The sequence below is a fragment of the Aplosporella prunicola genome (genome assembly GCF_010093885.1).
Source record: "Aplosporella prunicola CBS 121167 unplaced genomic scaffold K452scaffold_4, whole genome shotgun sequence".
Lineage (NCBI taxonomy): Eukaryota > Fungi > Ascomycota > Dothideomycetes > Botryosphaeriales > Aplosporellaceae > Aplosporella > Aplosporella prunicola.
In genome coordinates this window covers 157,648-181,065 of record NW_022983532.1, presented here as the reverse complement: position 1 = coordinate 181,065, position 23,418 = coordinate 157,648, and the positions used below count along the sequence as shown (strand labels likewise).

At 53.7% G+C, this 23,418-nt stretch overlaps 8 protein-coding genes across 8 annotated transcripts; 5 read left to right on the top strand and 3 right to left on the bottom strand.

The window, feature by feature from the left end:
* Positions 1 to 57: 57 nt before the first annotated feature.
* Positions 58 to 1,910, top strand: K452DRAFT_348962 (uncharacterized protein). Its single transcript, XM_033545570.1, has 7 exons — positions 58 to 177; positions 280 to 303; positions 357 to 382; positions 439 to 480; positions 536 to 590; positions 653 to 1,443; positions 1,495 to 1,910. Exons 1-7 carry the CDS (start codon positions 166 to 168, stop codon positions 1,883 to 1,885), a joined length of 1,341 nt encoding a protein of 446 aa, XP_033401083.1. The 5' UTR covers positions 58 to 165; the 3' UTR covers positions 1,886 to 1,910.
* An 861-nt stretch (positions 1,911 to 2,771) lies between these two features.
* Positions 2,772 to 5,209, bottom strand: K452DRAFT_243330 (uncharacterized protein). Its single transcript, XM_033537905.1, has 6 exons — positions 4,780 to 5,209; positions 4,641 to 4,669; positions 4,544 to 4,583; positions 4,172 to 4,490; positions 3,292 to 4,121; positions 2,772 to 3,187 (listed from the first exon to the last, which is right to left on the bottom strand). Exons 1-6 carry the CDS (start codon positions 5,038 to 5,040, stop codon positions 2,855 to 2,857), a joined length of 1,812 nt encoding a protein of 603 aa, XP_033401082.1. The 5' UTR covers positions 5,041 to 5,209; the 3' UTR covers positions 2,772 to 2,854.
* Positions 5,210 to 5,579: 370 nt separating this feature from the next.
* Positions 5,580 to 6,526, top strand: K452DRAFT_283728 (uncharacterized protein). The gene has a single exon (XM_033539825.1). The coding sequence runs from the start codon at positions 5,704 to 5,706 to the stop codon at positions 6,406 to 6,408; it is 705 nt and encodes a 234-aa protein (XP_033401081.1). The 5' UTR covers positions 5,580 to 5,703; the 3' UTR covers positions 6,409 to 6,526.
* Positions 6,527 to 6,658: 132 nt separating this feature from the next.
* Positions 6,659 to 7,689, top strand: K452DRAFT_264337 (uncharacterized protein). The gene is made up of 4 exons (XM_033538686.1): positions 6,659 to 6,771; positions 6,821 to 6,927; positions 6,983 to 7,045; positions 7,123 to 7,689. Exons 1-4 carry the CDS (start codon positions 6,745 to 6,747, stop codon positions 7,577 to 7,579), a joined length of 654 nt encoding a protein of 217 aa, XP_033401080.1. The 5' UTR covers positions 6,659 to 6,744; the 3' UTR covers positions 7,580 to 7,689.
* A 998-nt stretch (positions 7,690 to 8,687) lies between these two features.
* K452DRAFT_315629 (uncharacterized protein) lies at positions 8,688 to 10,591 on the top strand. The gene is made up of 3 exons (XM_033543876.1): positions 8,688 to 8,897; positions 8,949 to 9,766; positions 9,832 to 10,591. Exons 1-3 carry the CDS (start codon positions 8,706 to 8,708, stop codon positions 10,418 to 10,420), a joined length of 1,599 nt encoding a protein of 532 aa, XP_033401079.1. The 5' UTR covers positions 8,688 to 8,705; the 3' UTR covers positions 10,421 to 10,591.
* Positions 10,592 to 15,801: 5,210 nt separating this feature from the next.
* On the bottom strand, positions 15,802 to 18,040 carry K452DRAFT_295015 (uncharacterized protein; the record flags this gene model as incomplete). Its single annotated transcript, XM_033541765.1, has 3 exons — positions 15,802 to 16,314; positions 16,374 to 17,879; positions 17,933 to 18,040. 3 exons carry the CDS (start codon positions 18,038 to 18,040, stop codon positions 15,802 to 15,804), a joined length of 2,127 nt encoding a protein of 708 aa, XP_033401078.1.
* A 1,096-nt stretch (positions 18,041 to 19,136) lies between these two features.
* Positions 19,137 to 20,751, top strand: K452DRAFT_264328 (uncharacterized protein). The gene is made up of 2 exons (XM_033538685.1): positions 19,137 to 19,703; positions 19,760 to 20,751. The coding sequence occupies exons 1-2, from the start codon at positions 19,180 to 19,182 to the stop codon at positions 20,331 to 20,333; spliced, it is 1,098 nt and encodes a 365-aa protein (XP_033401077.1). The 5' UTR covers positions 19,137 to 19,179; the 3' UTR covers positions 20,334 to 20,751.
* On the bottom strand, positions 20,431 to 20,839 carry K452DRAFT_119077 (uncharacterized protein). The gene has a single exon (XM_033535150.1). It carries the CDS (start codon positions 20,759 to 20,761, stop codon positions 20,528 to 20,530), a length of 234 nt encoding a protein of 77 aa, XP_033401076.1. The 5' UTR covers positions 20,762 to 20,839; the 3' UTR covers positions 20,431 to 20,527.
* Positions 20,840 to 23,418: the final 2,579 nt, after the last annotated feature.

Below are 23,418 nucleotides of genomic sequence, written 5' to 3'. Positions count from 1 at the left end.
ACAACACTCGTCTTCGCCTTCCACCACACCGCTCCCGTCTTCTACTTTCCCTTCTCCATCCGCACCCACCACCCGACCATCGCCCTTCTCTAGCCTTCGACCACTCTCCTCTGGCCGACCAATCCACCACATCCTCACTCCCACCCATCCTCGACTACCATCACCATGCGCGAGATCGTACGTTGTCCCTCCAGCTTTTCACGCGTCCCCTGACGGCAGCCCCGCGTTTCCGCCTCAACACCAAAACATTCCGCTAACATCGTCTTTTTGCTGCTCTAGGTTCACCTCCAGACCGGCCAGTGCGTAAGTACAACCACACGCCTCGTTCTCAAGCCATTGTGCTAACTTTTTCCCAGGGTAACCAAATCGGTGCTGCCTTCTGGTTTGTTGCCAAAACACGCCGCCACCCCCCTCATACACTGACGTGAGACCCTTCAGGCAAACCATCTCTGGCGAGCACGGCCTCGATGGCTCCGGTGTGTAAGTATTTTCGCGCCATTGCTTTCGCCCGATCCCAGATGACTGACGACAGCAGCTACAACGGCACCTCGGACCTCCAGCTGGAGCGCATGAACGTCTACTTCAATGAGGTAGTTTGTGATGAGCCCCTAATACTTGGCCGCGAATCTTGTTATCTGACCATCCTTGATAGGCTTCCAACAACAAGTATGTTCCTCGCGCCGTCCTGGTCGACCTGGAGCCCGGCACCATGGACGCTGTCCGTGCCGGCCCCTTCGGCCAGCTCTTCCGTCCCGACAACTTCGTCTTCGGCCAGTCTGGTGCTGGTAACAACTGGGCCAAGGGTCACTACACTGAGGGTGCCGAGCTGGTCGACCAGGTCCTCGACGTCGTCCGTCGCGAGGCCGAGGGCTGCGACTGCCTTCAGGGCTTCCAGATCACCCACTCCCTGGGTGGTGGTACCGGTGCCGGTATGGGTACGCTCCTGATCTCTAAGATCCGCGAGGAGTTCCCCGACCGTATGATGGCCACCTTCTCGGTCGTCCCCTCCCCCAAGGTCTCTGACACCGTCGTTGAGCCTTACAACGCCACCTTGTCCGTCCACCAGCTCGTTGAGAACTCCGACGAGACCTTCTGTATCGATAACGAGGCTCTGTACGACATTTGCATGAGGACCCTCAAGCTCAGCAACCCCTCCTACGGCGACCTGAACCACCTCGTCTCCGCCGTCATGTCCGGCGTCACCACTTGCTTGCGTTTCCCCGGTCAGCTGAACTCTGACCTTCGCAAGCTCGCCGTCAACATGGTGCCCTTCCCTCGTCTGCACTTCTTCATGGTCGGCTTCGCTCCTCTGACCAGCCGTGGTGCTCACTCTTTCCGCGCCGTCACCGTTCCCGAGCTCACCCAGCAGATGTTCGACCCTAAGAACATGATGGCTGCTTCTGACTTCCGCAACGGTCGTTACCTGACCTGCTCTGCCATCTTGTAAGTCTCGCAGCAAATTGCGCAATTGCCATGGTGCTAACTGTATTTTAGCCGCGGTAAGGTCTCCATGAAGGAGGTCGAGGACCAGATGCGCAACGTCCAGAACAAGAACTCTTCTTACTTCGTTGAGTGGATCCCCAACAACGTCCAGACCGCTCTTTGCTCCATTCCTCCTCGCGGCCTGAAGATGTCCTCCACTTTCGTTGGCAACAGCACCTCCATCCAGGAGCTGTTCAAGCGTGTCGGCGACCAGTTCACCGCTATGTTCCGTCGCAAGGCTTTCTTGCATTGGTACACTGGCGAGGGTATGGACGAGATGGAGTTCACCGAGGCCGAGTCCAACATGAACGATCTTGTCTCCGAGTACCAGCAGTACCAGGAGGCCTCGGTCTCCGAGGGCGAGGAGGAGTACGACGAGGACATTCCTGTCGAGGAGGAGTAAGCTTTCGCAACAAGGATGCGGAGGGAGTAGGGCCACTGTGTGCCACTATTGATTTCTTGGTTTTTCTTGCAGAAAGCGTGGCGAGGATTGGACTTGCGCGTGTAGTTAGCGAATTACAACTGGTTAATGCTGCGATATTCCCCACAAGCTGAACATTTATCTCTTTCTGGGCCCAAGCAAAGCCTTCGATAGGCACCACGACGACGACTCACTCAGCCCAGCCCTATGGCCCTACGACCCAACGACTGCTGCCCCTCCCCGGTATCTCGGATCAGACGAAACTTGTTCCTGAAGATCATGCTCGTCCTTGCTAATCTTGGTTAAATTGAAAGACTGATATATCATATCTCGGCAGGCGGGCTGGCCCCCCTGTGATGGGGCGTGCAGATCAATCTCTGACGGGCTGATATGAGAGAAGACCCTGACTGGGGGGTGTGCAGGGATGCGGGTTTCTGGAATGGTAGGCCGGCGGCTCGGATTTCGTTCGCTCGGTTAACGAAGGGGGTTGGTATGGTGGGTGGGTAGGCTGGGGATGGTGGGGGTGTGCTGTGGTTGTTTGTAAGTATGGAATGGCTTTGCTGGGTTGCTGGATGGCTGATCGATTGGTGGAGAGTGGGGAGGAGGTAAGTATATGGAATAGCTAGGTACGTATCTAGGCAAGCTGCTGCTGCGTGATAGTGGGTAGAATTAGCAGAATGAGATCGGAAAAGTGGGCTGTTTTGCTGGGCTGGTTTGTCTGGCTGAGTGCGTGGTATGGGAGAGATGGTATTGCTCTGTCTGGGTACGAGCGGGGGTCTCAGACGTGGCATTGTTACACACCTAACGGCTATGAAGGCGACGAGTGACGTCGAGCAGTCGAGTGGTGTACAACAAGGCTTGTACGAGTACAGTTACGCGTGTGACATTGTTTCGTTACCTAGGTATCTTCCTCCAGCAACTCTCTCTTCCATCAGCAACCTCGCGTAGGCATCAAACATTCTTCCCCTTCCCCGTCCTCCGGCCCAACCACTCCCTATTCCAATCCAGCACTGCACGACTAAAACTCCGATACATCATCTTGCCCTCAAACGTACCACTCACAAAACTAAACGTCACGAGCGCAAGCGCGCTCACGGACCCCACAATCCCAAACCAGGTCCAGAACTGGCCTACAGTGAACTCGACGCCCTCAAACTGGCACGAAAAGTACGCTGCCATGAACGACACGGGCATGAACAGGATCGTCACTTTGGCGAGCAGCAGCGTGATGCGCGTCAGCCGCTCGACACTGAGCGACTCTTTGATCGCGATGAGGTTGAAGTTCTGCGGGGTGCGTGAGTTAGCTTACAGCCCAAGATCGATGAATAGGGGACGACTGTGGTGGGTGCGAGGATAGGGCATCGAAGGCGAGAGATCAGCTCGCGTACCATCATAACTAGGCTCTCCTTCTGGTCGAGGCATTCCTGGATCTCGCTCAGCGCGTACAATCGCGTCCTGTCCTTCAGCCTCTTGAACCTTGCTCTTGCGGCCGAGCTCAAACTGACACCCAGCATGCTCTCTGCTTCCGGGATATGCGGCCCTGACGAGGCTATCGAGTCCTCGATGTTCCGCTGGTCGCCGATGACGTGAGAGTTTTTGAGGCTGGCGAGTGTGGCTTCGTGCCGCTCGAGTACGCGGTCGCAAATGGCTTCGTAGCTTGAGTACAGCCGCTTCAAGACTGCCAGTTGCCGCCCGATCCGGTGCAGCTGGTTGACGTGCTTCAGTTCCGCTTTGCTCAGCATTGCCACGCGCACTTTTTCGAGCAGCTCGGCGTACTTGTGCTCCCGCCGTGCCACGAGGTTGTACGTCGTGTACCAGTCGTCGAAGAGGTAGTAGAATAGTAGGCCTGGTGCATCTGAAGGTCGGTGTGCTGCTTCGGCTGCGCTGGAGCCTATCCGGCGGCGAATAGGCAGGATGGCGATAGCGGGGTCTTTTGATGTGTCGTGGGCTTTTGAGATATTACGAAAGACGTTGAGTAGGTTGCGGCGGATGGAAAGGAGAGAGTAGTGGTCCTCGTGTTTGAGCGGGAGATGGCCGTTGCTGTATGGGTAGGGATCTTCGTGAATGGATATAACGGTTCGGTCTTCGCAGAGGATGAGCCAACTCCAGACACGTTTGCCGTCTGGGAGGTCATCGCTTCGGCTCTCGATCCCCTCGGTTGCAGGTAAGGGTGCTTGGACTTTGATGTTGTGGAGAGAGTTATAGCCTAAACAAACATCTACACACTATGAGTAAGTGGCTTCTGGTGAGTTAGATTATGTTCCTTACAGTGTCTGCCCTCGTCTACTGTCGCCCAGTGCCATACTTCATCAACCATTTGATAGTGACTTACCCCAAAAGAGGGTTCAAGTGGAAGGTCTGCAAGAGGTATGGCATCAGTGCCAAGCTGATCCTCAGGATCTCCTAAAGTTGAGGAGCCTGAAGTGCCTGGCCGTGCTGCCTTCCGATGGAAGCCATGGTAGTGATTCATACGCTTGAAGAGGGAAGAATGACTGATAGCATCTGACTGCTGACTCGAGTCCTGTATTGGCTCGGACTTCATGAGTTCAAATAAACGCGGCGAGAAGTCGTAGTGCTTCGCAAGGGTCTACAGTTCAGTTAGTACAGAAGTGATTTTGTATGGCTCTAGGAAATAATTACAGCTAGGATTTCCCTCTGTTTGTAAGGAAGCCATATGTTGCTAAGAATGTCATTAGAATGTGGCAGAAACACTCTTGATCAACTCAACTCCACGCACATCCATCTCGTACTGTCATGTGTAGCTGCCTGAATAGCAGTGTCAGTTGATGCCTTTGAAAGAAGGACTGAAGGGTTATGAAGCACGATGCGACTAGCTGTGGAAGAGGGCATAGAAGGTGACATTCTGAGGAACCTACACCGGCGGAAACAAGTGCTTTGATCTCATCATCGCCCAGGTTGAAGCCACACCAAGCTTCATCGTCAGCGAAATCGATGACGAAGTTCCGGCTATGCGCGTCTGCTACAGCTCGCTGAAAATTAAGGAAATTCGTCGGATCGTCAAAGTCGCGAAATTTCTCAGTGATATCGCTATTTTGAAGGTCGTGATAGAAATCGGGGAGATCCTTCCCATGGAAGCTCGGCGATACCTGCTGATGGTCCTCAACTGCGAGAGCCATTAGTTATATACAACGCCCCAGGAATGCAACAACGGAAAAGAGAGCAGCGCTGCGTAAGAAACCTTCGTCCTCTGTGTGCGGTATATCATCGTCAAGAGGTTGATCGGCCGAGCCTGGTGACGGCTGAGGTCCATCGTCCCAAGCACGCGGCAAGGTCACGCTGCGCCGCCCCTGCGCCCCAGTCACACAAGGATGAGCTCGCGTAGTTCATGCAACCCGCGGAAGGCAAACTCTGACTCCGCGATCCTCCTCAGGTAACCGTCAAGCGAGATTCACCATCTTGTGAGATGGTGATAATCATACCGAGTAGAAGAAGAGAGCTAGTTGAGATACGTAGAGATTTTGCGTACTCTAAGACCTTTTTGCCCGTACCCGAGGTTCAGGCCGTAAGCTAGGTAGGGAGTACTGTATAGGGACACAGGGACTGCTTGTATCGTCCCCTGTCTCGCTAGGCGGTAGGATCTCGGTTCGCGGTAACAGACGTTACCTGCCGTGCCAACGCATGCGCGTGAAGGCCTGTGGCCAACCTATTTAAGGAGGACGTTTTCTCATGTTGGAGGATGAAGTCAGATACCATCGTAGTGCAGCGACCCGGTGAAGAACGATCTCCCAACAGCACTAAGGCCCACAAAGCTCTTCCGGCGCAACGATAGAGGCACAACGATGGCTGCCTACGGCTTTACGACCGCGGTGGTACCTAAGCATTGCCAAGATCCGAGGATTTGGAACGAGTTGGTGCTGCGTCAGAAGGAATTCCGCCTCAAAGCCCTACAACTGGATCCTGCAGCATTTGGTTCGACCTACGAACACGAAGAACAATATCCTCTGGAGTTATGGGCGAATAGATTGAAGAACCCCAAAGTGATTACTCTGGTGGCGCTTGACGGACCTGCTGTTGAAGTCCGTTCCGAGACTTCCGACCCGGATGCAGCAGCTGCTGAGATCCTTCGCCACGAGTGGCTCGGCAGTTTACGTTTGGTAGGGGTAGAGAAGGAAGACGAAGCCCATCTGCTGGCTACGGGGTCTCCCTGGGGTAGCGAAGCTCGAAAAGATGAAGGCCAGAAGGAGGCATTTGGTTCCGATGCTGTCCCGCGCTATCACCTGTCCGGCATGTTCGTTGTACCGGCCGCCCGCGGAAGAGGCATCGGCAAGAAACTCATCGAAGACGCCATCTCCCATTCCAGTAGGGCTGGACGTGTGAGATATACCATCATGGTCGATGCCGACAACGTCCCAGCAACATCACTTTACTCGAAGCTAGGATTCCAAATCCTCGACGAATGGGAGTACGAACGGATCAAGACAAGCGATCAAACACAACCGATTATGAAAGTCTGTCGGTATATGGATTTCTTTGCGGGAGCCTGAGAGGGAATGATTTGGAGGCATGCAGATATTCGCATTAGTAGGAGATTTGCGTTCGAAATGACTGTCTGGAACACGGCTTGCCTGGTGCAAACATGCACCCGTGAAATGCAAAGCAGAGATGTTCCCAGTTGACGTCCGGATGAGCAAGAAGGCGATGCCGAAAACCTTACCATGTCCCAATCGGGCTAGCGTTCGCTTAGCAAATCCGGCGCACCGTGGGCCGAAACGGCGTCGCCAAATCACCGAGCGGCGAAGTTCTGAACTCTTCAACCACGACAGTTGCGCCTAGTCCTCACCAAAAGACCCTCAAGATCTCTTGGAAGACGGTTATTCAAAATGTCTAAGATCACCGTCGCCGGCGTGGTCAGTAGCGGTCCTCCTGCCCCCGGGCGCTCTTACTGACTTTGCGCAGCGCACCAACGTGCAGGAGCTCCTCCGTTACTCCAACGAGGAGAAGAAGAGGAACTTCCTCGAGACCGTCGAGCTCCAGATCGGCCTCAAGAACTATGACCCCCAGCGGTATGTTGCGGCCGGCTCTCACTTTGCGCTGGACATTGGCTAATGAAGACAACAGTGACAAGCGTTTCAGCGGTACCGTCAAGCTGCCCAAGGTCCCCCGCCCCAACATGGCCATCTGGTATGCACACTCCGAATCGCTGGCGAACACCAAGCGGAATTTGGCCCAAAAAGAGCGCGAGGCTAACGGATACATAGCATTCTTGGTGACCAGCACGACATTGACCGTGCCAAGCACGGTGGTGTTGACGCCATGTCCGCCGACGACTTGAAGAAGCTGAACAAGAACAAGAAGCTCATCAAGAAGCTCGCCCACAAGTACGACGCCTTCGTCGCCTCCGACACCCTGATCAAGCAGATCCCCCGTCTCTTGGGTCCCGGTCTTTCCAAGGCGGGCAAGTTCCCCACCCCCGTCTCCCACAGCGAGGATCTGTCCGCCAAGATCACCGAGGTCAAGTCCACCATCAAGTTCCAGCTGAAGAAGGTTCTTTGCATGGGTGTCGCTGTCGGCAACGTCGACATGACCGAGGACGAGCTGATTGGCAACATCATGCTTTCCATCAACTACCTCGTCTCCCTGCTTAAGAAGGGCTGGCAGAACGTTGGAAGCCTTACCATCAAGGCTTCCATGTCTCCTCCCCGCCGTCTGTACTAGAGTGCTAGGGCGCTTGTTGGATGTGGTCTGTGGGCTTTGTATTGCTGCTTAGCCATTAACTTGGTAGCGCGGCATGCATCTTGAAAATAGCAAATGGATACGCAGTCAACAAATTTCTGTTATATTATCGTGACAAGCTGTGACATTAACGATGGACGGAGCCCGTGTTTGTTCTTTTGGTGGCAATTTTCGTACACCCAGAAAGCAGTGCTTCACGAAAAACGCGTGAACGCGAGCATGGACGTTGACGACGCGTTTCGACCCCGCCGACGCGGATGCAATTTTTCACGCGACTGCGACAAGACTTGGCCGGATACAAATACGCGTATCGCGAAAGGCCCAAAGAGCCTATTGCGTTTTTTCACGTGCAACCCGGTATATCGCACACGACGGACTGCAGAAACTGCGCAGTAGTCGCGCGAAAAGCTCTTCGTTTAAGCGAAGGCATGTAGCGGCCATCCCACAACCACGGCCCATGAAACGAGCAAAACGCGATTGGTAGGAAAGAACGGACGCAAGACGTCTATCAACGAGGCCGGGAACGGAAGGAGGAGCACAGTGCCCGAAGACACAGCAAAACCCTCAGCAAGCCACCGTAGTGGAGCCTCGATAAGGTATGTATACCTGACTGATGATAGAGAAGAAAAAAGGAGAGTGCGAGAGGTCGGCGAGGGTTTTATGGACGGATTTGCTGCGCGCTAGTGAGGCTTAGTCAGTTGTCGGCGGCCGGACTCCCGGCCCAACACTGCGCACGTGAGCTCGCTGTCGCCTTCCCGCCTTTTCTTTCTCTTGGGGGGCTGATTTGCTAATTGGGCTTGCTCAGTTGTCGCCAAGGCGTCATCGCGCTCGAGTGCTCTCCGGTTTGTTGTCTTCCTGATGGATTCCCTTAGACTTCCCTCCCGCAGTGGCGGTGGGCTGCGCTGTATATTATTAGTAAAGGCTCCTTTCATATTCGTTCCAATTGCATCCTTATCATTCATTATCCTGGCCCTTTGATTACAAGCATGTCTGATAATGACTACGCCGCAAGGTAGGTCGAGCTCTTTATTTTGTCCCATAAAGCCATTCATTTATCATCTCCTGTCACTTTCCGGGCTTTCATCTAACCCATCTCCAACATGACAGAATGTCGGGAGAACCTCAAAGCCGCTCTCGAAGTCCATCGAGAGGCTTGGATGAAAGAGTAGCAGAAGACATCGAGGGCGAGTCCCAAGAAGCGCGTCTGGAACGACTCGGCCGCCAACGCCCAGAAAAGTTCAAATCATTATGGAATGAAATCGGCTTTGTCTATTCCATTACAATGTCCCAAGCTTTGACGGTGCGCGCCACGGAGCATCCCAGATCACGACCTTGTACTGACCCAGCCCAGGAATACTTTGTCTCCGGCTTCAACGTCGTCCTTCCAACTGTAGCCGAGGATTTGAACATTCCCTCCGCATCCAGCACTTGGCCCGCCAATGCCTTTTCCCTCGTGGTCGCCTGCTTCCTGCTCACCTTCGGTAGGCTTGGCGACATGTACGGCGGCTTCCCCGTCTATGTCGCCGGCATCGCCTGGTTCACAGTCTGGTCTTTCATTGCAGGCTGGTCGCAAAACGAACTAATGATGGACTTCTGCCGAGCCCTTCAAGGCCTTGGGCCAGCTGCGTATCTGCCAACTGGCCTGATGCTTCTTGGAAGCGTCTACCGGCCTGGACCTCGGAAGAACATGGTATTCAGCTTGTACGGTGCTATGGCGCCACTAGGCTTCTACATCGGGATCTTTTTTGCAGGTGTTACAGCGCAATATACAACATGGCGATATTATTTCTTTATTGGAACAATACTGAGCCTGAGCACAGTCGTCGTCGCGTATTTCACCATCCCTTCGGACAGCGAAGAAAGAAAAGGCCTGCAAATCAAGATGGACTGGTGGGGAGCGGTGCTGATTTCCTGCGGACTTATCCTCTTCGTCTTCGCCATCACAGACAGCGCGCACGCTCCCAACGGATGGGCCACACCATACATCCCGACTCTACTCGCAGTGGGCGTTCTGCTCCTCATGGCTGCTGTCTATGTCGAAGGCTGGGTTGCAGAGATGCCTCTCCTGCCATTCGACATGTTCAAAGCCAAGTACATGAAGCCGCTGTGCGTGGCTCTTCTCTTCGCGTACGGCAGTCTAGGCATTTTCCTCCTCTACGCGACCTTCTAGTAAGCCCACACAACACCCCTTCCCCCACCCAACCAATCACACAACACTAACGGCCACCCACCAGCATGAGCGAAATCATGGGCGGCACGCCCCTGCAACTAGTCGCATGGTTCACGCCCATGGCCCTCGGCGGGTGCATAATCTCGACCGTGGGCGGCCTAGTCCTGCACCGTATCCCCGGCACAGGCCTCATGATCCTCTCGGGCGCAGCCTTCATCATCTGCCCCCTGCTATTCGCGCTCGCCCCGCCCGGCGCCAATTACTGGGCCTGGACCTTCCCGAGCATGATCTGCGCGACCATCGGCATCGACGTCACGTTCAACGTCGCCAACGTCTTCATCACGACGAGTCTGCCGCTGCGCCAGCAGGGCCTTGCTGGCGCCCTCATCAACTCCCTCCTCCAGCTTGGCATTGCCGTGTTTTTGGGGTTTGCGGATGTGGCCGCTGCGCGCACGAGTGATAGGGGGAAGAGGGAAAGCTATAAGGTCGTTTTTTGGTTTGAGGTTGCAGCTGCCGCTGTCGCGTTGGCGCTTATGGTTGGGTTCGTGAAGATTAAGGCTGCGAAGAGTGGGTTGACTGCTGATGAGAAGGCGGCGTTGGAGGCGGAGGAGGCGGAGCTGCAAGTCGAGGGGAGTGGTGGGAGTAGGGGGTAAGGTGCTGTGAGGTGTAGAAAGAGGTGGAGATGAAGGTAATGTAGATAATAAGAATAATGTAATCACGGAACTATCTCAAAACTGTCTAGGCACGATCATCGTAGGTACAGTACTTACTTCTACGCCTGCCTACACGAAACAGTTTCGTAGTAGATACCAAGGAAAATAGAGAGAGATATAAATACGTGCCTGGAAGCGTAAACCAATTCCGCATACATACCGGCTAGTAACCCGGCCTAGGTCACAAAACATATGAAAGAACACCCGGCAATGCCATCGGTCTTGAACTGCCTAAACAAAGCTTGGTTAAGCAAAGACATAAACAAGCATCGCACATTCTTTCACAATCTACAAGGTCTTTCACGCCACTTCGATGCTATCAAGCATCAAGCCCTCCAACTGATACACCGTATAAGTTCACAGCAATGGTGGCGTTCAACACCAGCTTGAAGCGATGATTGCATGGATCAAGAGAGCCGCTCGATTGCAGAATTTCGGGAAAGATTATTGCAATGGGAAATTCAAGTTATGGTCGCAACTGCCCCATACTGAGGAAACCAGTTCCATGCGTGCCTTCTAAGATCTTCGATACCCTTCGTGCTCTGTCCATTGGCTTTCTCAAAACCATGTTTTATAGCTTGAAATGGTAGAATTTCGTGAAAATACTGCTCAGTGACCGACGCTGGTTTGTGTTGCACTGTCATGGCATGCGCAGAGCGTCTGAGTTCCAACAGCGCAGGGTGTAGAGCTGGTTCTAGATATCCTGACAACGGCATAGTCACCAGAAAACTCTCAAAGAACGTTAGACCATCCAGTGAATACCCATAAGCTCAGTCCTCTTCACTGTTTGCTCAGAAAATGCCATCCGTCTTCTCTGAGAACCAGGGCTCCGGTACTGCTCACAATGACCATTTTGTTGTCGTGCAGGCAGATACAATGCTTTTTATTTAGCTCTTCACTGACTTGTCTTCGGGAGATATCGTCAATAAGAACGGCCTAAGTTTAAGTTAGCCTCTGCCGCCATAGAGTACGACGAACAGATGATTGGGTGTGGTGCTATTCTCCCTACTAAACCTGTTTGCAGATTGTCAACAACGAAAGCTGTCCGCGCTCCAGAAAAGATAACGCAGTGGTTGAACTTTTGCTGATGGTCTACATAAATTCAGAGTAACAATGACAATTATCACGATCTCAAAGTGACGAATTACATGCTTACGCCTTCCGCCTCGCACTAAACCACTGACTACTGTGCAGTGTGTTGTTGTCCTGCTCACTATGCTTGGATCCGAGTGAACCTCTATTCCTCTTCACGGTCCGACGATCCGTCAACATCGCCAGAAGCCACAACAAGTGGGCCAGCGCCGTCCGGGGCAATCTTTAAAAAGGTTGGATGTGTTTGCTTCTCCGCTTGCTTGCTTGTGGGGCTATGTGAGCAGACGAGCCAAGTTTTGTTTGGTGAAAGGGTCATGGGGACTGCGCATCACGTCTACAGCTCCTGAGAGTTGGTACCTATCTTTATAGTGATATGTCTTGACCGAGTTTGCTCGGAATAGTTGCTGGTCGCTCTTGTCGCACTTTACGCTTCCGATGTAGAGTGTTGATTGTCTCCATAGCACAAGCCAGTGACAACGACCGCTTGTCACGCAGGGAAAGCGTACCTAGCCGTAATTATCTTTTGTTTCTTGAAGAGCGAACCGCTCCCTCAAGTGCCTCTTTGTCCATATCTTCCATGCCAATGTTAATCCTTTGGCGATAGGTTGATTGAGCCTTTCTACTTGACCGACGTGGGATGTGCAGACGCCGCCGCTGCTGTATTGTCTGGCTCTCAGGAACCAGTGGTCTGGGGCTTGACGCCGTCTTCGTAATTGAGCGTAAACGGTTGTTTAAGCTCACTTAAAAGGATGCGGGCAGGACGAACTTCAGTGAAGCAAACGAACGCGCTGGCAAAGAAAACGTAAGAGAAGATGTACGGTGCAAACAGTGCTAGGCGTCATCAGTCGGCCGGATGCCGAGTTGTGGCATTTAACATACAGCGAGCGCCACACCTTTCGCACATTAACAACAGAACGCCACCAACCCCCCACCATCACGAAAACAGTAACACCGCCCCCCTCCCCCTCAAGCATATAAGTTCGTTCCGCCAGTTCACTGTTGTCCTCCGGGATACAGAGGGGCTAGTGGCGCAGTGGTCCTGGGGGTAATCGCAGCCCCGTAAGAGATTCGGTGTTCCGTTCCAGGGCTGCGTTCGAATCTGGGGGTTGGCAACTTTGTAAGTCTTCGGCTTTCCGTTCCAGAGTTGCCGTTCGTTCTGGGGGCCACAGTGACGTCTAAACGCACTGGGGAAACTTGCCACAGTAGGCGAGTTTATAGGGCCTTCGGGCCTGACTTTTTGCTGCCGTGGGCTCTGGATGGTGGTGTTGTTTTTCCTTTCCCGTAGCAATGCCGGCGTGCTATCTGCCCAATGCTTCTGGCGGTCACTTCACGTTGTTCGTCAGATACTAGTGGTGTTGTTGAGTCTTGATGTTGAGTCTTCTCGCTCGTGATCCTTCCTTTCCTTGAAGTTGATGTTCCAGCAATGCACGTTCTATGCCCACTGGCTTCTGACGGCTACTATGCTTGTACACCACATACTCGCGATGTTGAACTCGTGGTGTTGAGTTTCCTCGCCCGCGACACGGTCTCTCTCCGCGAAATTGTGCTACAACAGTGAGCATCCTGCGCCACAACATCCGACTGCCGCATGCATGAACACCTCTATAAGCATGATTGTCTATCGTTTGATGTGTAGGTATTAATTCAGACCGATAAGTATGGCTGGCTAACAAAGCAACGACACCAGCAGCACCGCTTCTTTGTGGGCGTTTCACTTGCGCCCGCAAACACGGCTCGTCGTCATACTTCCTCCGCTGCTTCCTCGACGTTCTCTTCATTTCGCTTGCTCCCCTTGGTCCGGTTTCTCTGCTGCATCGTTTTCCAGGCGACAAGTTCCCGACGCACCCGAATCGCCGCCTACGATACTCGCGACGACGTCGCAACTCAGAACCAACACTTCGCGATCATCGGTCAGCGACATATAAGATGAAGGCAAACTACCTCTATACACAGCAGCAGTAAAGAGGTCACAAAGGAGAAAAGTACAAGGTTTTTGTTGTGTCCCTGAGCCGTCTGTCTCAGCCGCACCGGCTCCAAGGGCATGGTGCGCAAGTCCTCTCGCTTTGCCCAAGCGTGCACTTGCGTTGTAAACGCACCTTTGCTAAGAAATTAGGAGGGGCTTGATTTCGCCAGTCATACTTGAAAGCAAGCAATAGGTGCGATATCATGCTTACTTTTTGCAGTGGAGTACTCGCACCAAAGCGCTGCCGGTATCAAGGGATATTAGTGACGGTGGGTCATAGTACAGAGCACCATTTTCTCCAGATAATCATGACCATCATACTTCATCGATGCGTATGATTGCACAACCTATAGTTCTCCGCGACAATAACACAGCACCTACAGTTCAAACCCTAACCTAAACCTCGATTGCTTCGTGCCTGCGACGGACTTCAGCATGGCCCACTCCCTCCCTTATGACGCCGTCCTTACTCTTTTGGGTTTTGTCCCGACTGTCCTCTGTTCTAGAGTCGATATCACCTAGAAAAGCAATGCGTGGCCCATCATGCGGTGGCAAACTCGTCCCCTACTTCACCTGTTCATCTTTGGTTTAACTGAGTCGTCTGGCACATTCTATTGCGGAAAATGCATAAGTAAAAAAGGGTCGGAAATACCTTAAAGTAAGTTAGGTTAAACTCGAGATAAAATAATCCGAAGCTCGTCGACGACAACAACACCAACACCAACGTCACCACCACCACCAACCGAACTCAACCCGCGACCTCAAACACAAGCAGCCCACAAAAGCCCTCTCCCTCACCTCGCACCGAGTCATTCCCATCCGGCCCCCCATGGCACGGCATCCCAAGGCTCAACAAACGTCGGAGCAAGGGCAGCACACGAGTAAGCGTTGCCCCGAAAGCGCACGATGAATGACAAGCCAAAAGGCCACCACGCCCGCCGTCGAGTCAGAAAAGGCCTCGCTGCTGCCGCCCACGCCCCCTTTCGCGCGCCGGCGGATTTGAACTTCGGACATAGCGCGAGTAATTAGGCGCCCTCCCTCGGTCGAGAGACCCGGCTACTCACGCGCTGCCGGGCCGTCGCTGTTGCTGCTGCTGCTGCTGCTGCTGCTGCTGCTGCTGCTGAACAGCAACACGCACGCGCCGGGAGACTGAGAGAGCAGCGGGAGCGCTTGCTTCCTTGCGGCATTCGCCTATACTATATAGACATGGGCTGCTATGTAAAGTACGGACACTGGCAGGGCCTTGGCAGCCCGGCGGCCCGGGAATAAGGTACGGTAACGCACGCTGCTCGCTCCTCCACCGCAGCACCAAAACGACGGATGACACTACTCGCGTCTCGCGCCGTACCAACGCTCCGGACCTACTTTTACACCCTCCCCTCGCCCACAGCCACGACACTGACCAAACCGCCCCGAGTCAGCGCCCCCGATTCGGCACCCAAACCGCAACTTCGAACATAGTGCGAGTAAGCCGGGCTGAGCGGCTGAGGTCGCCCCGGCGCCGACCTAGCGTCCCAGCTACCTACGCAACACGCACGCCTTTTTCGCGCCTTTGCCCTGCGTATGCCTCTATACCACTGCTGCCAAGCTGTACTGTAGCAACAGTAGCAGCAGGGCGCAATACCGGCGCGCGCAGGTACGCAGCCATTGTTCCCGGCCTTCCGCCGCCGATGGTGTAGGGTTCGGCGCGAGCGCGCGCGCACGCCCGGCCCGCATGCGGCGTGCATCACACGGCCAACTTCCGACGTAGTGCGAGTAAGAAGCGTGCTTGCGAGCATGGATGGTAGCCCTGCGTACGGCAGCCTTGCCACACGGCGCGCCGCTGGCGCCGCTGCCCTCGCCCCGTTGCGTTTGGGGCGTGGCGTCTTGGTTGCCGCTTCGGGTAGGTGTGGCGAGCACAGGGGGGTTTCGTCCTGCTGCTATAGTCCGGGGCGAGCGAGCTTTTTGTTCGCCTTTCGGGGCTGATGAGGCGAGCGTTCTGTGGGCCGGTCTCGTTGCAGGCTGGGTGCGAGTGTGTCGTGCCTTAACTGCACCGCTTGGCTGCTAATGCACTTTTTGGTCGCAGTAGGTAGTTACATATCGTCGGCAATTTTGGAATTTTTCTGCTTTCGTTTTTGAAAATAACCTCAGGCAAAATGCCGTGAGAGTCGTTCAGGTGATCGATTTTGTGAAGACCCGGTAGTCTTGCATCCTCCGCCTGGATGTCTCAATTAGGGTAATCGGGCATAGCACAGCTCCCCCAAGTATACCGTCTCCTGCGCACCCACTACTGCGCATCAGTCAACACCCTCGTCCAGTCAAACTTCTTCCAAGCCTTCCTAAACCCCTCGACCCTACGATCAGACCTATGCCACCGGCCCTGCCTCTTAATGACGTCGGGCCCCGCATCCACCATCCCGCCAATAACCTCTCTCGCAAACAAGTCTCCCTTGGGCCAGCGTCTCTCGTCCTCGACGACGTGGCCCAGCCCGCCGTCCATCTCGAACCACGCGTGGAAATACGGCATCTCCTTCGCGATGCTGCGGCGGAAGGCCAGCTTGCCCATGCCCTCGCGCGCCGCCTTGCCCGTGTCGATGACCTTCTTGTGCTGGCTCCACTCCTCGTCCGACGTGAGAATCGCCTCGCGGAAGAAGGCCGGCGCCGTGTCGCCGAGGCTGTAGGGGATCGGGACCGCCATCATCGCTGCGTGCAGGTGCCGATGAGGAGCTGCCGCGTTTTCGTAGAAGATGACTGACCGCCCTTGGTCGTGGTACATCCGGATTAGGCATTTCATGAAGTTCTTCCACGATGTTAGTGTATTGATCATTTGGCATGGGTGGACATGGAGGGGTGGCTTACTCGAATTTCCTCCCATTCGTCGTCGTCGCATTCGAGTAGATTCTTCCGGTGTTGAACTGGTACAATGCAAGCGCCACCCTCGCTAATCTCTGGCTCGGTCGGAAGAGTCATATATACTCTAGTGGCCAGCGATACTGTGGGTGCAACAGGCGGGGTATTCGTATCCTCGTGGTGACATAGGGGGCAGCTATCAAGGATTCTGTTCATCTTGTGGAAGTCGCTGATTGCCGTATTCCGCAGGTTGACTGTCGACTTGGGAGCGCGCTTGGCCAGCCTGCTGGCGTTTTCGTCAATGTAATCGAGGTCGTTGTCGAATTTCGCATCCTTCGCGATGCGCTCTGCCAGCAAAAGGCCTTCGTTGCCTTGACCCCTGGTCCTCCGTTCTTGTCGTACCATGTCATCAATGCTCATGTCCTCGTTCTCCTCTACCAGGCCCCGCTCCCTGCCTCGCTTGTTGTCAATCTCGTTGACCTCGCCCTTCCGATTTGCGAGCATGCGGTTCTCCATGGCACCCAAAACGACAACTTCCGGCTCCTTGCGGTTGGCAGCGCCGGCCATGGCGTCGTTGTACTCGGCCTCGAGCTTCGCTGCTTTTGGAGCACCCCTCATCTTCGCCTTCATCATCTGCGCCCTAAGCTTGTTCAATGCCGTCTGGTCAAGGACGGTCGTCCTTGCTGGAGGGTTCTTCTCTTCCATGATTTGGCCTTGTGGCGGCAGGTCGGGAACAGCCCGTTCATGCTCAGAACCCCTCCGCACACCGGCGGCCATTTTTCGCTCCTGGAACAGCTCTCCGCTGGGCTTCTCCTTTCCAACGTAGTCCTTGCCGTACCTGTCGCGCCGGTCAAGCTCAATCTCTTCTTCCCGTGCATCATCAAAATCGCGCAGGTCGCCGAATCTCTCCAGAGCAATCTCCTCAACCGATTTGCCTGTCTCTTTCGCTTGACGATACACAGCCTTGAGCTTCGTCATACGCCATTGTGACCCTGCATCCCCGAATGTGTAGCGGACTTCATGCTGCGCCGGTTCGTCCGCAAGCGCGCTGGTCTCTTTCCCTTCCTGCAAGTCGCGTAGATGAGAGTTGATCTCCTTGTCATGGATCTTCAGCTGGTAATCCTTCTGTGTAGCTTTGGTCTTGTCTGGCTCGGGCTCCTTCCTCCTCTGCACATAGTCCACGTCTATCGCTGACGGCGCCTCCATCCAAGAATCGCGCTTCAGCTGATTGTCTTGCGCATCGGCTAGGCGCTTGTCCAGAATTTCTTCTCCGGGAGGGGCGTCCATAGTACCCTTCTCGACAAAGTCTTGGTCTTCCTCGTCTACGATGGGCGACCGGGAGCGATCAGAGCTACGGTGCCGGCGTCGCGACGAGCGATGGTGGTCCTCACGGTCGTCGTCGTCCCTCTCGCGCCGAGAGCGCTTGTGCCGGCGGTGTGAATCATCGTCTTTGTCCCGAGAACTGTGATGGTGGGAGGTACGATGATGGTGGTGGTGATGTCTCTGGTCCTTGTCCTGCGCGCGCATTAGCTGGTGGACATGAGGTCAGAGGGTTTGCGATGAAATACTTCGGAGCGGTGATGGCGCCGTTCTCTGCTACGGCTACGATGGCGCTTCTTGGGTGGCTCCTCTGCCTTGTTTGCTGCGAGTTCGCGTTCGAAATCCTCGAGGGTCATGGTGGGTTTGTTGATGTGGTCCAGAGAAGCTGCGCCGCCGTTGCGGCACGCGGGATGATGTCGTTCGCGTGCAGGCGAAGGCGGTCAAAGATAGTCTTGGCCGTTTATATCTAGTAATCGCTCTCATCTGACGGCCACGACTACCACGCTCGGCCCGAGCCGAACTTTTCTGGGCTGACGTCGTGCGCCTTTCCTCGATAAACCTCCACCATAAATTTTAGGTATCTTCCATCACTACCATCACGATGAAACTCGCCTACTGGGACGCTCGCAAACTAGTCGCATTGCAATGGCGATGAATCCCTCTGGCTTTCCCGTAACCATTATCTGCGTCGCTATGACCGACAGCGAAAAGACTACCTCAAGCAGCACATCGACTCGTAAACCTATTCTAAGGAATCGCCGCCGTACGTGGTCAACTTGGATCCAACTGCGCGCTAGGTTCTGTTTGATAGCAGTATTGACCAAGACCAAGCTTCGGGCGTGACTCACCAAATGGTATAAGAAAGTGTCAAACAAGGGCTACGAAGTAATATGAACCCTCCGATGAGAACCAAGCTTTGTAAGCCATTGCTCGAGTCGATGGGTCAACGGGATTTGATAGAGTATGGAGGCCGCCTGGACATGGAGTTGACCGGTGGGAATTTATGTATACCAAATCCAGTGAAGTTTTTATAGGAGTGTTCATCGCAATGCGAACGAACTTTTGTGTAGAAAGTAGTTGATTTGCATAACAGTCGGTCCTGTTCTTACATCTGGAGCAAGAGTTTAAGTCCCTTCCAGCTTAAGACTTGGATAACCTGCAAGAAAGTTGAGTTCTTTTATACAGCGCACGGGCCATATACCGCAAAGAGATCCCGGACGATCAGAAGGGTCACAGAAAGACGCGTGAACATTCCAGCGACCGTACATTTACTTGCCCAGGGTCTAGAGGATCAGGTTCTTCAGCAAAGAGTTGTCCTCCAAATTCTTCTACCAAGGTTCACAAAGAAACTCGAGTGCATCCCCGTTCTTTTTTGCAGGCTCGCTTAAAGCAAACTCTTGGCGCTCACCTCGCCGACATCTTCAATGGAATTTCTGCCCCACAGCGCGCGACAACATCACCACCACCGCACGCCGCAACGCCAACAACAGACACCATGGCCGACGTTCTGAAGGAGTCGCCGCTCCGCGCGGTCCAAGTCGAGGCGCTTGTCCTCATGAAGATTATCAAGCACTGCTCCCAGACCTTCCCCACGACGGCCACGGGCTCCCTCGTCGGCATGGACGTCAACGGTGTCCTGGAGATCACCAACAGCTTCGCCTTCCCTAACGTCGATGCTCCCACTACCGACAGCCACTCTGACAATTCTGCCAACGTGGCCGCCGCCGCGCCCCGTGCCCGGGCCAACGTCGTCTACCAGAACGAGATGATCAAGTTCCTGCGCGAGGTCAACGTCGATGCCCAGAACGTCGGATGGTACACCAGCACGAGCATGGGCAACTTTGTCAACATCAACACCATCGAGAACCAGTTCTTCTACCAGAAGGAGATGAACGAGCGCACCGTCACCCTGGTCCACGATGTTAGCAGGAGCTCGCAGGGCGCGCTGAGCCTGAGGGCCTTCAGGTTAAGCCCTCAGTTCATGGTGGCGTACAAGGAGGGCAAGTTCACCACTGAGAGGTAGGCCAAATTCAATCGACCAATAACTAGGTACGAGGGACTAACAATGTGCGCAGCCTCCAGAAGTCCGGCCTCCGCTACCAGGACATCCTCGTCGAGCTTCCTCTCACGATCCACAACTCGCACCTCCTGACCTCTCTGCTCCACCAACTCCCCTCGCAACCCCCGAAGAGCGAGCTCCAGTTCCCGACCAATCTCGCCGCGCTGAACCAGGACCCGCTGGTGACGTCGACGCCGCTGTGCCCCAACTTCGAGGCGCTGGACCTGAGCATCGACCCCTTCCTCGAGAAGACGTGCGACCTGCTGCTCGACTCGATCGAGGCGCACCACACGGAGCTGAACAACTACCAGTACTACCAGCGCAGCGTGGGCCGCGAGCAGGCCAAGATCACGGCGTGGCAGCAGAAGCGCAAGGCCGAGAACGCGGCGCGCGCCGCGGCCAAGCAGACCCCTCTGCCCGAGGACGAGTGGCAGCGCCTGTTCAAGCTGCCCCAGGAGCCTAGCAGGCTCGAGACCCTGCTTAACTCGAGGCAGGTCGAGCAGTACAGCAGGCAGGTGGATGGCTTCACGGCTGGCGTTTCAGCCAAGATGTTCGCTGTCAAGAGCAACTTGCTGCCGGGCGATGCTTAGACGTAGGGAAGAGAGAGAGAGAGAAAGAGGAAGCGGGATTTGGTGCGTGCGCGTGTGTGTGTGTTCGTATGTGTGGGAGTGGTGGGAGAGAGAAGGTCTTTTCTTTTGCATTGGGCTTTGGCGTTCGATGAAAAATTCGGCGATGCGAATAGACAAGCACCTTTACGAAGGAATGGCCATGGGGTTACGTCTTGTCATGCGCTGCTGAGTCTAGAGCAAAATTGTTTGAAACGAACGACTCGTAATGACCTGCGGTACGTCTTGAGTTCGGTGCCAGAGCATGTGCTTTGATTCGCGTGATGGGAACGGACGCCGAGTTGGTTCCGTGAGATTGTGAATTGGAATATGTATGAGACGGCTATGTATTTGATACTACTACTCCGATCTGGTAGCAATGAGACTAATGACGTTGCCACGAAATAGAACATGAATTGCCTCTCACTACACCAGGATCAGAGCCGTGACCTACTAGGCTGTGTTCATGGTCCTTTATACAAGCCGATTTGCATGAACAAGGAGAGTGCCAGCATTCTGCACAGCAACACTGATCGAACCAGTCTTACGCAATTCGGGGCAGGAAGCACTAAGGGGGCAAACGACGGGTCCAGCATCTTTGTCTCTGGCAAGGAAAGTAACAACGATCTCGATATATATAGGTCCCTTTCTTACATCACTCTATTATGTGTATAGGAAGAGCGCTCCCGTTCAACAAAATCGCGCTTTTTGTTGTGTTATACCAGCTATGCTTAAAAGAATACTATCTTCAGCAACGCTCACATACTCGCCTTCGGCTGAGAAGTGGCAAAGTATAAAAACACATCCAAGCGTTACTCTGCACGTCCTTAGCTTTGCAACTAGGCGGTGTCCGGAAGACTCAACCCAAAGTTTTCAGATCGGCTTCATTCCTCAAAGTTAGATGAGGTTTCAAAGAGGGGCCGGCTATTCTTGATCAGATTAAGAAGAGCTTTTTTCAGTCTACCTATCTCACGCATTATACCGTGGTAACTATAGACAACCACAATGACGACCACCCACAACATTAAAACATAATGACCGCTAACGTGAACAGAAAATGGTGACACTCAACACCATTGCTTACCTCGCTAGCATATCGTAGATATCTCAAACACCCTCTCTTATTATTTAAGAGGAATATATAAGCGACCCACAAACCGTCCGAAGCCCCTTCGGCCCATGTGATGTCGCTGTTAGAGAATCACCCTAACAAAGCTGGTAAGCATATTCGGCATCAGAAAAACGTCTTAGATATCACTCTTAAATAATATGCTAAACTAGCTACCCTCTAGCTGTCGACCACGTTCTGTAAGGCTGTACAGGTCAACGTTGATGTTAACACTGAGTGGTTGTGTACTGAATTCCATAGTCATACAGGTTGGTGTTGTGATTTCTACAACTGATACTTACGCTCTAGGATGGTGTAAAGACGAGTTCAATCGAACACTATGAACTTTACGTCATAGCGGGCGATGTTGACCAGGGCAGCAATACAATATTGTGCACTGAACAACAAGCAATAACGATTTCAAAGCCAACGACAACACCAATATGGACACGTCAGTGGATGGCCACGAGTTAACTAGTACTTAAACCCTTCTCTGCATGACTGTTATCCTCTTCTGCATTAACGTATCTCTAACGCAGATATATCGGACACGAGGGGGTTATGTTAAACGGTCCCATTAACAACACACCTAACGAACTCATCGACGTGGTGGTTTGGCAATATAGCTAACAAGCTTACTGACATAGTGATGGTGGTGGATGGTGGTGGTCTTCTTCCTCCCATAGCGACAGTTAGCAAGTCTGTTTTATAATACCGACGAGCTGCAAGATATTATAGTAGATGCCGAGCCGGAAAGTCGATCGTCGACTGTATGTCCAAGCGCAGCTTCCTGGAGAATCGACGCCAGTACGTGCCGTGCAGAGGGGCACGGAGGTGATGGGCAGTCGTAAGCAAGTCGATTTGGAGAAGTGGAAGAGAATGTTCGCTCATAGGCGTGAAACCAAAGGGTCTCTCCCATATATATAGTCGCCGGTTGATTTAACGCGATGATTATGGCAAGGAAATACGGCTCTCTTAAATGTGAACACACTAATCCAAACTTACACCTCAGAGTAAATAATAAAGAATCTAAGAGGAAAAGGCAGCAGTTGCAATAGTGGCGGGCTTCTAGTATCTTCATTGCTACATCCGTTAATCGTAGTTGGTAAAGTGCGAGACGATTCCGAGATATCACGATGAGATATACGAGATCAACACCCTATCCAAAGCCATGCACGAACAGGCAAACCAGTGAACACACACAATCGCAAAAGCCACCAGCCAGACAAGATCAAACCAAACCGAACTAGATTCAACGACTAACTACCTGCCTTCCAGTCCACCGCATCCATCCCCTTTCCCTCACACCCATCATTTCCGCACCCAAACCCATGAGTCATCATCAATCATCACCTTGTCCCCACCAAAGCCACACGCGTTACAACCGACGAGCCAGGAAAGTCATTAAAAAGCCAAACCAAACCAAGAAAGGGGCGAAGAAGAGCAGTGCCGCAGACAAGACAAGCCAGGCTTGCTCATCCACAGACAGCAGCACGAAGCAGACAAAGTGTCGGGCGTGCAAGCGTGCGTGATGCCAAGGGGGTTAGTGCAAGCGGGGTGTAGCGTAATGCCGTGGGAAGGGAAATCCAAAGGGTAAAAAAGGAGGGGAAGAAGAAAGGGTAAAGGAGAAATTTGCCTTTTCAGCCGCCATCACACCCATCATAGCCCGTTCTCATTACCCACTACCCACTGACGACAGCCACGGTCAGCAGCTGCTTAACAATCTGCTGCACAATAGCCGGAACCTGGTCGGGACTGACCTGGCCCGCGGCAACGGCCTGCTGCAAGGAAGCGAGCGCTTGGGTCAGCTAGCCCACCACGGCGGTGCTGCCTACTGCACCGGCAGCGTTAGGCACCTGCGGGGTGGTGGGCGCCGTCGGGGCCTGAAAACCGGACAGGCCGAGGTTATTAGGGTTGGCTGGCAGGCCGTTTAGAAGGTTGCCGGTAAGGAGACTGTTCAGG